The sequence below is a fragment of the Melanostigma gelatinosum genome, assembly GCF_949748355.1.
Source record: "Melanostigma gelatinosum genome assembly, chromosome: 10".
Taxonomy (NCBI): Eukaryota; Metazoa; Chordata; class Actinopteri; order Perciformes; family Zoarcidae; genus Melanostigma; species Melanostigma gelatinosum.
The window spans coordinates 24,412,079-24,430,318 of NC_136643.1; the positions used below are offsets into that span (position 1 = coordinate 24,412,079).

At 44.9% G+C, this 18,240-nt stretch overlaps 1 protein-coding gene across 3 annotated transcripts in view; it reads right to left on the minus strand.

Annotated features, from left to right (window-relative positions):
• kalrna (kalirin RhoGEF kinase a) overlaps nucleotides 1–18,240 on the minus strand; it is a gene marked incomplete at its 5' end in the record, with an annotated part of 96,997 nt that overhangs the window by 28,444 nt on the left and 50,313 nt on the right. For all 3 annotated transcript variants that reach the window (XM_079276714.1, XM_079276713.1, XM_079276715.1), the window contains 15 exons: nucleotides 1,573–1,740; nucleotides 2,054–2,132; nucleotides 13,765–13,867; nucleotides 14,214–14,362; nucleotides 14,482–14,583; nucleotides 14,704–14,894; nucleotides 15,077–15,188; nucleotides 15,369–15,461; nucleotides 15,849–15,938; nucleotides 16,079–16,148; nucleotides 16,451–16,560; nucleotides 16,648–16,714; nucleotides 17,155–17,276; nucleotides 17,373–17,555; nucleotides 17,955–18,077. In XM_079276714.1, the coding sequence (XP_079132840.1) occupies nucleotides 1,573–1,740; nucleotides 2,054–2,132; nucleotides 13,765–13,867; nucleotides 14,214–14,362; nucleotides 14,482–14,583; nucleotides 14,704–14,894; nucleotides 15,077–15,188; nucleotides 15,369–15,461; nucleotides 15,849–15,938; nucleotides 16,079–16,148; nucleotides 16,451–16,560; nucleotides 16,648–16,714; nucleotides 17,155–17,276; nucleotides 17,373–17,555; nucleotides 17,955–18,077 (1,762 nt within the window). The remainder of the gene's footprint in view (nucleotides 1–1,572; nucleotides 1,741–2,053; nucleotides 2,133–13,764; nucleotides 13,868–14,213; nucleotides 14,363–14,481; nucleotides 14,584–14,703; nucleotides 14,895–15,076; nucleotides 15,189–15,368; nucleotides 15,462–15,848; nucleotides 15,939–16,078; nucleotides 16,149–16,450; nucleotides 16,561–16,647; nucleotides 16,715–17,154; nucleotides 17,277–17,372; nucleotides 17,556–17,954; nucleotides 18,078–18,240) is intronic.

Sequence of the window (18,240 nt, forward strand, 5' to 3'; positions counted from 1 at the left end):
ACACACACACACACACACACACACACACACACACACACACACACACACACACACACACACACACACACCAGTAACCAGTAAACCGCTTTAGTTTGTCAAGGAGACAGAAACAAAAAAAGCCAGATGCTAAGTCAGAGTTTCTCACTATGTTGCGATACTAAGTCATTATTTTAGATACTAAGTCATTGTTTTAGATACTAAGTCATTATTTTAGATACTAAGTCATTGTTTTAGATACTAAGTCATTGTTTTAGATACTAAGTCATTATTTTAGATACTAAGTCATTGTTTTAGATACTAAGTCATTATTTTAGATACTAAGTCATTGTTTTAGATACTAAGTCATTGTTTTAGATACTAAGTCATTATTTTAGATACTAAGTCATTGTTTTAGATACTAAGTCATTATTTTAGATACTAAGTCATTATTTTAGATACTAAGTCATTGTTTTAGATACTAAGTCATTGTTTTAGATACTAAGTCATTATTTTAGATACTAAGTCATTGTTTTAGATACTAAGTCATTATTTTAGATACTAAGTCATTATTTTAGATACTAAGTCATTGTTTTAGATACTAAGTCATTATTTTAGATACTAAGTCATTGTTTTAGATACTAAGTCATTATTTTAGATACTAAGTCATTATTTTAGATACTAAGTCATTGTTTTAGATACTAAGTCATTATTTTAGATACTAAGTCATTGTTTTAGATACTAAGTCATTATTTTCAGATACTAAGTCATTATTTTCAGATACTAAGTCATTATTTTGAGATACCAAGTCAGTGTTTCAATAAAGCTTATCATTATAATAACTTGTAGAATCTTGTTTTCTTCTTCTCTTTCGCCCTTTCACTGAATGGGCTTCCACAACTCGGTCGATAGAACCGGACAGAGTTCCTCCGTGTTGTAATGTCCACATCTCACCACTAGAGGTCGATGCAGATCAGATTACTTGAAGTGATGCAAACAACAAGGAAATCAATGACGTCTCCTTCTTGCTGACCAAAAAGACCAAAAACACTGAAGCCATCATTATTATTTTTTTTTAATGGCTGAAACTTCACAATTTTATATTTTGAGTCTCAGCGGAATTTCACGTAAACATCCCAGCTGGACTTTCCAGAACTACATGTTGGCTGAAATCCATCCAACCAGGCCCCCTTTGTTCATTTTCATTCACATCTGTGCATTACGTGTGAAATTGTGTCTCCAGGGAGTTTTCCTCTAAACCGCATGTTTCTGCTGTGGGAGCGAAACGGAGACAAATAAATGGCATCGACAAAAACCATGTGACCTGTCTTCAGCGACGACATGGTCTCATTAACTGAACCACATTCATCACATACACGGCGAAGAACACGCTGATCCTGAGCCAGAACACTGGGAAATGTTTCTGCTCTTTTTTTGCTATTTCATATACGTCTTCAGAATTTTACTTTTCAAATGTAATACTTTGTTGTAGATAACCTTTTGTTGCTTTTACACAACAGCTATGAAGGGAACGTGTATCATGATTGTTGCAAAACGAGTCCATAAACTCTGAACCTCAGCTTTCGTCTTTCCTACCTTTGCCCGAGCCGAAGAAGCAGTCCATCTCCACGCTGGAGCGCGAGTGGGACACGCAGAGCGTGGAGCTGGGAACCAGCCCCTCCTGTGGAGGGCTGCGTTCGGTGGTTCGGACCAGACACCAGCCGGGCCGCTCGCTCGGCCGCTCCAACAGCTCCACCGTCTGGCCTGGAGGGACCAGCAGACCGCTGATTTACAGGCTGGTACTGGAACTTCAGACCATCTCATTTGACAAGTTTTAAGATGATTTTTCAAGTAAAAATGTTATGTATTGTAGTTTTAAACAATTATTTCCTTTTGTTGCAATTTTAAATGTTTGAAATACACCAATTTTCTTTCAGCCCAACACAACTAAAACTAAGACAGCAGGTTTTAGTTTAACCCAAACCAACATATCATCTTTGGATCTAACCATGAATGAACACATCGACATGCAGATCCAGACTAAAAGGTGTGACCAGGACGGAGAGGCTTCTCTCACCGGTGCTGACGGACATCTCCGTGCTGCATCCTGCTGTGAAGTCCTGAAGGACCACGGTCAACTCGCAACCCCCAGAGAGCTGCAAACACAGAGAGAGAGAGACAGACACAGAGACAGAGACAGAGACAGACAGACAAGATGGATTAGACTTTTAGAATATCAAAACATTACCGGTGCTTTAAAACTACGTCCCGTTTGCATCTCTGGGAGCGGAACACCACGACAAGTTAACAAAACCGTCCAAGGACAGAAGGACGAGTGTGTGTTTGCCACAAACGTCTCCAGGCAACGTCAACCGCCACTTCCTGACCTTTAGGGCTGAGCTCTAACCCGAGAGATCCGTCACTGCTGTCGAGACCGTGATGCCATTGAGCAGCATCACATGGTCCAGATAAAGCTTGATCCAGTTCGGATGCGTCTTAACCGACAACCAAATGTGTTCGGTCTGAACACCGGAGCTGTGGGTCAAATTAAATGCATATTTGCAGATGCACTTTAAAGCCCCTGAACACATTGACTGTAACTGATTGGGACTTTACAGCATTAATGTTTTCATCCAGTCCATGCACACGCACGCTTCCTTCTGCACGGGGATACGGTCGGCGGGTGGAGTTCGACAGAAAGAAGAGTTCCTAAAGGATCACCGAAAAGAGACATCACTGTCGACATCTCTACGGTCAGATATCTCCAGAACTACACTACTCACACCAGGACAATCTGAGTGACACATCGATAAGTGGAAAAATATGCGTTTTTGATTTTGGGGTGCGCTGTCCCTTTAACACCCAAGAACTCTTTACTTTAAAGTGTATTCAGTAAAATGGAGAGAAGCTGTTCAAATTCACAATTCAAACATCCAAATGTATATAAACCGGCTTTACAATTGTACTTCAGTTTGGTTCTGGACTCTTCAGCTGTGAGGAGAAAAATAGAACGATTGAATCAGACTTGAACCCAGTCAGAGGCTTTCATCCTCGCCATGAGCCGAGAATGAAATCCCGTACGACAGATAACCGATCACACGACATCTCGAGCAGCAGTTAAATATTATCAGCCGGGTTAATGATCGACGGAAAGCAAAACAATCTGAACACGCAACCCACAGTCTCTGGGACCAAGTGTTCAGAGTCATAACGGCTTCGTGAACCGGTTATATAAAGAGTGAACACACACACACACACACACACACACACACACACACACACACACACACACACACACACACACACACACACACACACACACACACACACACACACACACACACACACACACACACACACACACACACACACACACACACACACACACGCGATAGTGATGTAGCAGACGTCATACTCCCGAGGTGTGTTGACCTTTATACTCCCATTCCAGCGGAACGTAGACGGTAACAGAAGGAATCCAGCTGCAGCGACCTGGACACCTGTGTGCTGTAGAAACACAGCGACAGCTGAGGACCGTGTGTCCGCTTGAGAAGCCACGTCACGTGACCCGGGTCTGCTTTGGGACCCGTCCAGCCTCTCACTCGTGGATCAGACTGAGCCGGTGTTTCGTCTCGGTCAGACGGACTCATCTGAGGAAGCTGCTTCTGCCGTTTGCCTGAATCTAGCAGATTATGACCGAAGCATTTACAGATGTGACTCTCATACCACACAATATGAATAAATGACATGGAATAGATTCATTCAGTGCCTCGGTGTCCAATTAAAAACGTTTCATGTTTTAAAAATTAACAGTTTTGGACACAAAATACTTTTATTCAGGTTTTTTTGTCCTGATTTGATTTTCTAATGAAACAATCTGCTTATAACACATTTTATTGATTATGTACACAGAGTATTCAACTCAGGAGGCTTTGAACATACTGTTTTTATGGAGACACTTCTGATATTGAGGATATTAGTGATGACGAGGCTGATACGAAATAGAAATAAAAGTGATATGTTTTAAAGCGTGACTTTATTCATAGATATTAACCATTCACGACAGTGAAATACTGTTTTTTGTTGAAAAATCTCTGGAGACTCGTGTTTTTTTTCCTCGTTTAGATTTTCGGTCCATTGAAATACACATGTCAAATTTTAAAGAACTTGTTTTATTACCAATGATTTATGCGTACAGTCCGAGTAGAAATCCACCGTCACCATATTTCTTTGGAAGATTCTGAACGGGTCAAGTAGGTCGTACTACACCAGGGAATGAAAACAATCCTGGATTTCTCTTTGACTCTGCAGCCAAACGTTTGTCCACGGAGAAGGATTCCTCCTCAGTGAAGTCCCTCGAGGACATATGACTGAAATCCACTGGATTCGACATTAAAAGTAAAAGATAAATCCATGTGTAATGATGCAAAAGTGGCTCCAGAATGTAAATCAAGCCATTTCCCTCTCTTCCTCCATCTGCTCTACTCTCATTGTCTTGGAAAATGTCAGAGTGTGTGTTAGTGTGTGTGTGTGTGTGTGTGTGTGTGTGTGTGTAAGCAGGCTACCAGGCTAAAGATCTCCTAGCAACAAGGACCCCTGTTTCTGTAAAAGGTGCAGGTGAGTTCATACCTGACAGATGGCCCCCCACACACACACACACACACACAAGACCTCAGTCCAGGTTGAAGACTGAACTATTCTGGGAATCGTGACGTCACCGAACTCCATGCACCAACAATAATTGAATTTGCTCCATTTGGCTGCGCCGTTAAGTAGCGGCATGGGATGTGGAAACCTGTTTAAATGGATTTGCTGATTTCAAACGCCGGCCGGTAGGTAAGGTGTGATAATCCTTAATCTCTCCACAGTCTGTCTAACCGATACCTTCAACAACCCGTGCGCTGTTTTAAATCCCCCTTACATCTTCATTGTCACCTATCCTTGTTAATAAAGCACAGGCTGAGATTAAGGGCACAAGTGGCTAAGATGAGCTTCCTTTGTAGGGCGTCCGGGCTCGGCCTTAGAGATGGAGTCGGGGGTCAGACATCCAGAAGGAGCTCCGAGTAGATACGCTGCTCCTTGGCGTCGAAAGGGGACAGCTAAGGTGGTTCAACATCTGATCAGGAGAAGTGATTCAAAACGGCGTGATGGCTTTAATTGGTACAACTTCAGCCGCGCTCATTAGTGCAGCGAGCGGTCACAACTCAAGATTGGCCAGTTTTCCAGAAACCTCCAGTCTATATTTCATGGAGCCAAACCTGCTTTCTGAGACACGGTCATGTTGTTCTTGTTTTGTTCTGCCAGTTAACAAAAACATCCCTTTAAAACAAGCAGCGATATAAAAAGCATTACGAAATAAAGACATCTACTCTATAAAGCGGGCTGTAGAGATTACAATTAATTCAATAATTCTCTCATATTCCTTCCGTCTCACACGCTCAGGCTTCTGAAAATGTTTGCCAGGGAGTAAAAATCGCTGACACAAGCCAGACTGACAGCGCATGCTGATGTGGAAATATTTCTGATCGTCAGGGACCACCCAACCCGTCTCCCAAGAATTACTCTCACGTGAAACTCATCTGCAGAACTTGGTTCCAATGCAAGACGTTAGCGCCGTATTCTCGCACGGCAGCGCCCGACTGCAGCACCAGAGGAACAAGTTCACGTCAGAATCCACGTTTACCACGTTCAACAAAGATCTTTCCATCAAGCTGAACACGTTGTGGAGATAATTAAGAAACAATCTGGACGGATTTAGCTCATGCCAAAGAGTTATACATCAACATATTACGAGAGCAGCGGGACAACTTCCTAAAACGTTTATTTATCTTACTGAATATTTTCAAGAGACTTTTCTACAGTTATGAAGATAAAGGGGCTCGCAGTCTTGAAGCTGTTGCACAGAGTCTGCTATCACTTTATAATGTACTGTAAAAGATCAGACGTGTGGTTTGGTTGTCAAATCTAAATATGTAGCTTATCCATAAGAAATAACACATTCAGCAGATGTGTAAAAAGTGTTATTATAAGGACATAACCGACTGGCTACGCTTTGTTCTGCAGTATCAACACATGTTAATATATCAGATCGACAGGGTAAATATTAATACAAGAGATACCGCTGCAATACATCAACGTGTTTTTGAAACGGATGCTGCACAGAGTAGAGCTGAACCCACGGAAAAACCCTCCTGTTCCAAGTCTGACCTGTAATGTACATACCTACTGTAATATATGTGTAATATATGTGTAATATACATCATCTTCATCTCGGCCCAGTCTGAGAAGCGACTTGGATTTCTTTCCATTCCCTAAAATCCTCAGTAGGCGACGGTCAATATGAAGTTGCAGAACTGTGTCTTCAGTATCAACACGTCAGGAAATACAAAGCGGTCCAAACAAAGCAGCCGTTTACAGAGAGCACAGACAGCTGCAGTGTCCGTGCAGCAACACGAACGCACAAGCACGACGAGAAGACGCTCAGCACGCTGCGCGCTCATCACAAGTCAGCCTCCGACGTGGCGGCGCCGGTTATCATGAGTGCATTTGTCCTCGTTTCCTCTCGTGTAAAAGGCGATCTGTAAATAAAATTGATTATTATTCGTGCAAACAGCGCAACCGCCAGCAACATGGAGGTGAAGTGCTCTGCTGTTACAATGCACTCCAATGACTGAGGGCAAAACATCAGACACATCAACAACTCACACTTCTCTATCGGCGATGTACTGTACGGGATGATCGTGTTCTGTGTAAACCGGCAACATATACAGATGTTTTCTGTATGCAGAACTCTGGTTGTATACAACTGATTTCATGGTCAATAATCATGACTCTCCTCATTGAGGTGCAAAAACAAAGACGTCAACTTATGAAAACGTAGAAATATCAGGTGGTTTACATATTTCCAAAATGCCCCCGTGTGTCCTTTATTTAAGTGCGAGGTGTGTGTTGGCGTCGGTGGGCAGCAGTGTGGAGGCAGCGCGTGCATTCAGTCAGCAGAACAGCAGCGTGGCAGCGTTCACACCGTTGATCCAGCGTCTCTGCTCTGAATCAAACTGGCTTCTAGAAGCTCACTTTAATCAGTCCTCTCTGTTGCAGCTAATGACCCGTTTTCTGTCTCTCACACACACACACACACACACACACACACACAGTTTAACCATTAACCTGCCCAATTGCACACACTCTCCCTCCTGCAGGCCAGCTCTACAACAGGCCAAGTGAAAGTCAACAGCACGTATGACCTGGATTAGCATCTGGATCAGTGGCCAAACCTCAACAGAGACCCAAGCAACCTCTCAACACGAGAAACTCAAGAAGCAATTCAACCCTTTGTAGCTACCAATAGCAGGAGGACGTGTGGAAGTTAGAGTCTGTTCCACAGCGAGGAGGCCAGAGCACGTGTCCGGCTGCTTTGTGCAGTCGACACGCTGCAACAATAAATCTACCAAAACTGGTTCACAATTAAAAGGAATTTAATTCCACTGATGCAAGTACAGTATTTACAGTGAAGTACACTATTTCATGAAATATTAAATCAATAAAACCCCGTTTGCAAAAAACTCAACTCAGCTCCTCGGGTATAAAAGCCAGAGAAAAAGACTTAAACTAAACCACCCACATCCGCTCCAAACTCCTCCCCTTCCGTTTATCCCAATTCCTATTGGCTAACTCCAGGAGTGTATTCTGTCTGTCTGCCTTTCTGTCCCTGAGTTCACTAACACATTCAATGACTGTCAGTTATTGTTTCATCCTTCTATGATAAACATTCAGTATAAACGTTAAACTTCTGCAACTTTGGCAAAAGCTTCATGTCTCAAATTCTACTTCTAGCTACTAATCCTAAAACACTTCATGCTTATCTTAATTATGCATTTCCAAAACCCTTATGATTATGACTAATTATGAATTCTTAAATATGAATCATTGAACACTTATTGTAGCTACTAAACACAGTTCTATGCTCACATTTCTTACAGATGGCTGAAGCAGATTTACTCGTTTTACAAGCGTCTTTACTTCATATGAAAGCTGCATTTTCTTTTTACACAGGTCAACATCAGAGGTAAGAGATCACAGAACATGACTGCACACCGGCTGCGTTTCCTCTCAGCAGTTTCATTCACGTAGAACAATCGAGTCAAAACAGTGTTGAGTTACTATAAATACACTGCATCACAACAGGATTACTGCCATCAATACACACATGAGTATAATCTGTCGATGGTAGACGTGACGAATAGCTTGTTCACTGAACACACCAACAAAACCAGATGTCATGTCTAAAAATCATCACCGTGGCGATCACTCAGTATATTAACACTTTACCTTCTATTTCATTATAGTCTATGACAGCGGAATTCAGCAAAGTACTTGAGTTCAACATGCCGACTGTGTTTAATGCACAAAGTACAACTTGAGCTGCGATAGTATAGTGTACAGTGTACAGTCCAGCAGTTAGTACTCACTCTGCTGCTCTCTTTGAACAGTTTAAAGCTCATCCACTTTGGCATGTCGACCTCTCCTCTGCTGTCTCCCTCTGTCGCTCTTTCCGTCTTTGACAACTCCTTCGTTTGTGTCTCTGCCACACAAACACGCCCTCACACTGTCTCACCCTCTCTCTCTCCCTCCCTCCCTCCATCCCTCTCTCCCTCCCTCTGAACAAACAGCCAGAGCTCTGGATCAGATTGGGCCGGCACTCTGCTTGCTGTCTGTGTTCACATTTCTGTCACTCCTTGGAAGCTGCTGGGGCACTAAAACACTTTCCAGGACTCCGTGTGTGTGTGTGTGTGTGTGTGTGTGTGTGTGTGTGTGTGTTTTACCTGTGTTCTGGGGACCTAAATCTGTTGACACAGTCACATTGTGGGGAATAACATTCCTTATGAAGTCCATATAATGTAAATTAACATTTTAGGGCAAATACTTGGTTTGAGGTTAGGGCGAGGTCATGTTTAGGTAAGGTAGGGGTTAAAGTACTAAAGTGAATACAAGTCAATATAATATCCTTGTGTGTGTGTGTGTGTGACACAAAAGTCATATGACCAGCAGCTGGCTACTGTACGGCTTCAGTCTGAACCCGACACTGAATGCATTTGATTCAGGAGAACACACACACACACACACGCACACACACACCAGCAAAAGGCTCCGTACGGAATCTCTCCATGTGTTCTGCACACATGTATACATTCATTCGATACATACTGGGACAAAAACAGGGAGATTCTCCTTTTGATCTGGCCTGTGTCCAGCTGCAGCACTACTTTTAGACACTTTCATGTGACAGCGATGCCAAATATATCACATGTATAGTACAATGGAAATTACTGTGCGATATTAAAAACATGTGAAACCAGAAGGAAATGATCTGCTGTAATTGTAAATGGCGGTCCGGCTGTTATTAATTACCAGGTCAGTTTAAGTACAAGGCAAAAACATATTGTCACGTGCATGTCCTCTTCCTACCATGCAGACAGTTTGTTAGTTTGCTGAGGTCTGATATGTCCATCTCTCAGGTTTGTGCTGCCAATCCAACCCAATGGAATTTGGTGCTACAGATCCCGAAGACTTATACTCAACCATGACGAAGAGACATCATTTGCAACCACTATCTGCAGCGTCTCAAGGTCCGATTCAACAAAGATACTGAGCTAATGATAGAACGGCGCGTAAACTTTCGCTCAAGTGCAAATTGCGCTTTTTGCGCCGGCTGTGAGGGATGAGAACCAACATGCCGAGTCGCTTCGGGCTCGGGCCTTATAGACCGGGTTCAGGGTCGGACTCGGGCTCAACTCTCTCCTTTCATTGTGCCTCTGAACTGCACGGTGAAATGATACGATCTTCAATGAGGAACATTTGAATGAAATGAAGAGTTTGAGCAGACACTCCTTTGAATGCGCTTCAGTTACCACCAACTCTCTGAGGATTTTTTTTCACTTTGGGAATTGGACCGTTACTGTCGTGAGGCTCATTTGCAATCATTTTGTGGATTCAGCCATCAGAGTCCACAGCCATGCGAGAAGCTCCGTGGCGCTGTCGTGCTTTGAGCTAACGCGAGCGTGCCAACACGCTCCCACTGACGAAGCCAACATGCTGACGTGCAGCACGAATCTTTAAAAGGGTTCTTCCCGAGGAAAACATGTTGACTCGTACTAAATTCCATGGCGGTTAAAAGTTGTGGAGACATTTCACTCAGATGTCAACCTCACGGTGGCGCTCGAGGAAAAGTCATGTGATCGCCAATTTCCTTAGGATTCATCCTTTGGGGACCAACATTAACTTACACAAGAAAATATGTTGTTTTTCTTAATCATCCGTTTCAGTTTGGCTTTTAACTTATGAGCAAAAACGACTCAACGAGGCGTGAGTGATGCACGTTCAGTCCTACAGGAGTCATGTGCTAGCTCGGTTCATTGGTCATGGCTCACAGAAAAACTCACAAAGTTTTCCTCCAACTGAAGGCGGAGGCTTAAAAAAAGAGAAAACAGCGTTTGTCCTCTGACCTACGGGGCTGTGGTGGAGCCACGACGGCTGCCAAGCTGTCAACCGCTGGAACGGCGCTTTAAATAACACGGAGACCACAGACCGGACCGCAGCCGAGCCAGTGCACCGAGACACGTCACGGGAAAGACCGAACGCCACACGGCGTCACGGCGCTAAAAAAAAAAATAGATGTTCCAGAACAGACTCAACAAATCATCACAGACCTCATATCCTCACATCGTGTTTACTAGCGTAGAGCTGTCCGCTGAAAGCGCCATATGACAAATCTGATCTGCCATCCCTCAGGGTTAAGGTCCGGTTCAGTGGAGGAAAGAAAACATGGACGTTTGGTGGTAAAAAAAGGTCACAAATTATGCTTTCTAATGTCAAAGTCACAAACTATGTATGCAAATGTTGTACAGAACAGAAATTGAAAAGTAAATCCAGGCTCAGTATTCCGAACGAAGCCACAATAAAAGCGTAACTGTTTATCGGAGGGAATTTAAATTCACTCAGAACATGTCGCTGAAGAGGAAACTCAATAAAATAGTTTACTACAACAGCTTAACGATTGCCACAGGAGGCAAGAATCGTCCTTTCACCAGAAAGATCAATCTGTCGGAAGTGCTGCTGAATGTCAAACATTAACAGAGACGTCTGAACTGAAATAAGACTGTTGGACTGTTGGAGCACGGGAACAAGATTGTGCTTTTCTGCTGAAGAACAGCCGACAGAAACAGAAGGAAGGCAAGTAAACAGAAAAATAGAGGGAAAGGAGGCAGTCGTCACATAAAAACTCCTCAAACCGCCAGAAACAGTAGCTCCCACCCTGTCTACACACACACACACACACACACACACACACACAGTGGAACATCTGACTCTGCCAATGTTGGGCTGTTATTATGGTGAGCGGGGGAGAGAGACAGACAGGAAAAAGCGAGACAGAGAGATATGTGTGAACATTTAGTAATAAAAGAGTCGGATTATAAAGGGAGCAACTAATTGTGGGCGTGTGCATCTGGAGAAGTGTGACGGACGAGGGCGAGGCGAAGGTACGAAGACGTTTATGGGAACAAGGCGAGGTGAGGAGGAAAGAGTAAGCGGTGAATACGTATCGACCCAGAGCCTGTTGGGTTCAACACAGACTTAGAAAGACAACAACTTGTTTCCAGCCAGAAAAAAAAACAATCTACTGGAAGAAAAAGGTGATTGTTGTTACGTTTTAAGTTTATTGTCATATACATTTACACATATACGAAATTTGTCCTCTGCATTTAACCCATGTCTGGGAACATGTCTGCTGTTTTTAATCCCCAGACACTGCACCACTGCACCATTTTTTTTCATTTGAAAAAAATAAAAAAATAAATTAAAAAAACCTGTCAAGTGCTCACCTGTGCTCCTGCATCATGTTTAGTTTGACGCACTAATCTGGTGTTGGGAAAACGACAAAGCTCCTGCTTGATATTTGCTGACTAGAGGTAAAACCCACAATGCATATTTCACCGGACTTCATCTGTAGAAAGATACTAAACCCACAGTGCACCTTAAGAGCGGCTCCGCTTTCAACACGCCCGATCAGATCACTCAATAAACAGCATTATCTCCACTCGCCTTCACAAACAGCATTATCTCCACTCGCCTTCACACACCAGGAATTGGTCGACTTCATGATAATAAATCCCTGGAGGGCCTGCGGCGCCATGGGAACAGAACAAGAAGAAGGGAGCACCACCGCCCGTCACGTTGATGAGGAGTACTGGCACTCTTACTGCTGGCAAAAAAGCCCCGTTTACAGTGTAGTGTAGCAGCAGCACTGTCCTGTATGTCGCCAAGTACTTATCCTCTTGTCACATTACAAAAGAGCTCGCACATTAAAAATGGTAATGAATGGAAATCACTAAAAACTGCATCCAAGAAATACAGCTCGTAGTTAAAGTCGGGCTTTGCTGTGTCAGCATCTGAAATATGAAACGTATCCAAAGAAAATGTGGGAACTTCTCTTTTTTTTTTTGATGTTTTTCAGGAAAAACAGAAGAGGATCCAGAAATAGCCAGCTCGAGTCTTCTGAATCCCAGTAACAATAAACTGGACGAGAACAGCAACACGCCCACAGAAACAAGGCTGGAAAAATTCATTATGATGTTTTCAGTGGACAGGAGGAGGTGTGGACAGCAACGTGGACATGCAGTCAAACAAAAGGTTACAGTACGAGAAAGCTCGATGTGCATGAGAGATTATTAGTATTACAGATACCATTGGGCCATTCTGATTGAGTGAAGAAGAGTCTGTGTGTGTGTGTGTGTGTGTGTGTGTGTGTGTGTGTGTGTGTGTGTGGTGCTGACATTTAGAGGCCGGGTCGTGCGTAGGCGTGGGGTTGCTCGGTAAAAAGGCCACACTGTGTAACACCACAGTGGGAGGCCATGAATGAGAGTGTGTGTGTGTGTGTGTGTGTGTGTGTGTGTGTGTGTCGACTGGGAATAGGGAAGTACTGCAGTAACATTGGAGAACAAGCAGTGTGGAACCAGGACCACCAAAACAACTGCGACACCAAACTCTATTCAAAACCTGTGAATTTTGATGTTTTGTTGTTTAGTTGCAAATGAACCGGTCTGACAGTCTGAGGAGTCACTCTGTAGTTCAGCAAACATCCAATTACCAAATGCAGTGTTTGCCCAGTTATACTTGGTTTGCCTGTGGCTTCATTCAAACACATGCACTGAATCACAAAGCAGTAACGCAGCAGCAGGAACGTCTTAAACACAGGAAGCGTGCCGTGACAGACGAAGGCTGGGGAAACCCTGCTGCTCAGCAACTTCAACTTCAAGTTTAACCTCAAGTATTTTAATCTTTCATTCGCAGTTTAGAGTGCACATTTTGCACTGATTGTGAGTTTAAAGACGGGCTTACTTGGATGTTAGAGGCCGGTTGGTAGGAGGCGTCGGCACAGACGCCGGCACACAACCTGAAGAGGTTTTTCATCGCCGACTGCTCCTCTGTTCACAAGGTAACATCGCTGGATTCTTCTCACACACACATCAACCACACACTCCTCCTTCACGTGACGTTAAGGATGAGCTCAACGCATTCACGGCGCTGCATGTGACGTGTGTAAGAGAACGCACGTGTGCACAAACACACGTCTTACTGCCACTGGCAAATGCACAGCCCCTGCTTCTGCCCCTTGTAGCTGCATGGGAGACCCTGTAGCGCTGAGACAGCTGTAGGCCATCAGCTCATCAAGGACAGCTGCCTTCAACTCCTCTTCCTCCCTTCGACACATACAAAGTGTGCGTTTCCTACCTTGTCACTGTCTACAGTGTTCTGGGACGTCCTGGACGCGATGGAGATGGTGTCCGGTTGGCTGCTGCCGTCTCCCTGACTGTCTCCGTCTTCACCGCCCTCCCTAGACACACACACACACACACACACGTCTTTGTTTAAATCACTGGCAAACACTTTCCGCGTGAGAATGTAACATCACTGTCACCTCTGATGGGACAATATGGCCGCTCGCGCTCACGCTGTTTTTAAATCTTAGAAAGATTTAATTCTGCCGAGTCGACTCTTTCTATTTTTAACCACGGTGTTCCCGCCCGCAGTGCCACCGTTTACAGTGATGCCGTTTCTAGTTGTGGCAACAGTAGAGGTAGAAAAGTCCCAAATCCCAGGATCCCCCGGCGCTCATTTCCCTGAATTCACTCAATCAGCGACTACGTTTACATGCACGCAATATTCCGGTTTATAGACACCTCTTGGTGTTATTCCTGGGTTTGGTCAGTGCTGGTGTTTTCGGCAGATGAAGAGGCTCCTTCATCGGTCCCTTCATGTGAGTCATCCTCTCCTGGATCACCTCCCTGATGTTTTTAATCCACTCCTGTTTGGCTTCCATGTTGGACGCCTGGAGGGGAAACACCAGAGTAACTGTTATTAAAACACAGTAGCACATCTTTAATGCCAGCAAACCACTATTTGCACATCTAGTCAGACAACAGCATTGAAGTAAAATGTGTTACTTGCCTTCAGCACCGTTTTATTATCAGAGGAGGGGGTTCTTCCAGCCCACAGAGCAAATTTACACGGATCACCCTCAATGTGCTCGGTCACTCCCAACTCCGACGTCTGCAGGGCAGCGAGGAGGGAAAAACACACAAATATCACAAATGTGAGGTAGTGGAAGCCAACCATCTGTTTGATTAAAACACAGTATTTATCCTCACATGCAAACACACACACACTCACCAGTAGTTTGTTCTTGTACTGGTATTTGGTTCTGCCAGCCGAGTCTTTGATCTCCTTGCTGAAGACCAGGGAGAACTCGAACAGGAAGAGGTGTCGGTCCCGCCCCTTCCTGATCAGCGAGCGTGGATCCCAAACCTGGAAACTGTCCTGCAGGATGAGCTCGCCCTGCACCTCCAGGTTTTCCTCAAAGCCTGAAGAGGAGGAGGAGGAGGAGGAGGAGGACCGAGACTTAAAGGGGAACAACCATGAAAACTGCCTTTCCTACGTCACATGCAGGGCTCATCGCAGTATACCAGCCAGAGTGCTCCATATTGTTTTTAAGCATTGTTGATAACTTCAGCACAATCATACAGCAGTGGGGACAGTATCTTACCCTCCAACATGGCGAGGTGCATGGCATCATTAGCTCTCTTCGGAACACTGAGCATCACATCCAACCCGTCTTTAATCTCCCCTTTACCCTCCTCACAACATGACAGCAGTTCCTGCAGAGGGACACGAGAGGATATCAGCAGAGCAGGAAAACATCACTCACTTACAGCAGCACCCGTGTGGTCTGTCGCCACATTTAGACTACATATCCCAGGAGCCCTGGTTGCTTCCTGACTCTCCCTTGGCTCCTCTTCTTGGTTTGCGTGTGTGTGTGTGCGTGTGTGTGTGTCTACCTTCAGCAGTAGTTGGTACTTGGTGATCCTCTGGACCGGTTTGATGAGGTAGGAGGAGATGGAGTTAGCCAGTCCACGTCTCTGCTGAATGTCCTGTTTAAACACACAGAGGCAACATTACAGCAAACGCTGTAGCAACATAAAAAAATAAATAAAATGCAAATGACATGTACATGTTAAATGGTCAATTCAGCACGCTGCAGCTGGTGGGAATCTAAACTTTTGTTTAATGACCAAACAGCACCACCTGCTGATGGAACAGGGCAATAACATAATCATCAGCACGTCCAGCTGCAGGAGGGAAGTTAGAAACCTGCAGCTGCACACAACTCATTCCCCCTTCCATATCTCAGCAGAGTGCTTTATTGAAATGATGGACTGGAGTCCTGCTTATCTTGTTTGAGCTCCACATTCAGCATCCATCACAACAGATTCCTGATGTGAACGGATCTGTGGCAGAAGGACGGAGGGTTTACTCACGTCGAAGAAGGTGCCGGCATGCTCCAGGATCAGCTGACTGGAGTCCGGTTTGTTCTTACAGTAATTCACATAAATGTGGAACTTATCAGCCTGCGGAACAGGAGAGCAGAAGGTGTTTACAATGATACATGATCATTTTGCTGTGCTCTTTTCAAGCCCGCCCTTCTTATTTGGACAGAGAACGGAAGTCACTGTTGTGACAACATCTGGAATAAATGGCCGCCTCTCACCCAGGTGACGAAGCAGTGACCGACATCCTCGGGAAGCTGCTCGTAGTTCACCAGCTCCTTCAGGAAAATACTAGAAGCAGAAACACCGAAGCACACAGCAAAAAAATCAAGAAGTGCACTTGTTTTTTGAATATATTTTTTTACAAGTCGTTGCAGATGAAAACCAAACATTTCCTGATTTTCCTGCTTCAAAATAAAAGTGTTTAAAAAACGTTTTTTCCCCCCATTCTTAAACTTTCACACCTACGAGCTTAGAGCTTAAATGCTTGTTGTTGTGCCGTGTGCTTGTTGCTCGGAAATTCCCACATATGTTCCAGAAAAAAGTCCAAAGTTTAGGAAACAAAGACTGGACTCAAAGAAACAATCTCTCACTTGTGGTGGAAGTCCCAGATGTCCTGCATGTTGCCGAAGATGATCAGCTCCTTGTTGGCGATGCCTGGAGGAATCTCTTCCACACCGCTGGTCATCTCCATCAGGTAGGTCTGACACACAGACAGACAGCCGGGTCAGGCAGACAGGGAAATAATTGTGTCAAAACAAAATGGGACAAGCCGAGCAGGTTTTCCTACTTCCAGACACTCCTGGAGGTCTTTGACGTAGGTCTTCTCTGTCTGCAGCAGCTCTGCCATGATGAACCTGAGACGAGAAGAGAAAGTTCAGACTCCCAAAGGACGAGATCAGATGGCGTGAGTTGTACGAGTGTTTCTGTTTCGTGTCTGGTTCTTCCGTGACCACGTGAACCGGTTTGATGTCTGAGGAATCCTTGGATAAAAATGTACGGCCGACCTTCAGCCTCATGGATCTACGCAACCAGGCACCGGACTCCGGGGACGGCTACGAGACGCAGATGACGCAGATTTAGAACACTGTTTGAGTACGCAGAATGACTGCGTGAGGGCTGCGTACGTATTGGTAAGAATCTATTGATACGATACGCATCATGATACAGGGGTTACCCTTCAATATACTGCAATACTGAAAGCAAGGTGATGTATCGTTTTTGGCTGAGGAGTTAGAGGGTCGTCCGCTATTCGGAAGATCTCTCTCTCTCTGCCTTCACTCTCTCTCTCTCTCACTCTTTCTTCCTGGCGGACTTCCTCTTTTCCTCGTTGACCTCGGGGTTGGGGTCACGCAGCTTGACCTCGGGGTCGTCCGTCAGGCTAGCGGGGATGGTGTCCAGCTCCAGGTCTCTGTTGTCCTGCATGGAGGAACACCAAGTGGATCGTCGTCAATCATCGGACAAACAAGAACGGGATTAAAATGACGGGCCGCGGTTCCGACCGCGTGCTCTCACCTCGGAGCTGACCCCCAGGCTCCTCTCCAGGCTCTCCTGGTATTTGCCCATGCGCAGCGAGAAGTCGCGGTACCTGCGGTCCACCGTGCTGACCCAGCGCTTCAGCTCCGACACGTGGGCGTGGCCTTTCTCCACCAGGTTGTCCGCCAACTGGATCAGCAGCTTCACCTTCTCCTTGGTTTGCTGCGGGAAGCAGACACACGCAGATATGACATGCTGGAGGAGTCGCTGATGTTCTGCGCCCCTGCGTGAGGACATCGATCTACACATCTGTGCTCTCGCTAATGGTGCGATTCCTAACAGGGAAATATCCTTACCTGTATATCTCGTACTTATAATAAATACTGGATTTAATTAAATAGTATCCCCTCAGACAGAGTACGTTTTAGCAGCTTTTTGTCATTGTTTTCATTGAGAAAATGAAAAGAAGAAATAAAAAGGTAGATCCGGCCCTCAGAGTGCAAAGCTCCTCATGTAAACATCTCAACGTACAGGAGAGTACAGTGTTCGTTATAATGAGTTTAAATATGCACAAGGATGATGATCCTCACACACACACACACACACACACACACAGTGTACCTTGGCAGTGAGTCTGAAGTGACGGTAGTCGTTGAGGAGCTGCTGCGTTTCCTCGCTGCTTTCACCAGGTGACGTGTGTGTGGCCAGGTACACTTCACCCGTCTCTTGGATCCAATCCAACGCCTACAAACACACACACACACACACACGCGCAAACACACACACACGCACGCACGCACGCACGCACGCACGGCAGAATAAAGCTGATGAAATAAACCAGATGTCCCTTTTGTGCAGCACATTTCCCCAAAACTATAATCCAGCCAGAATTCTTTTTCACTGAAGA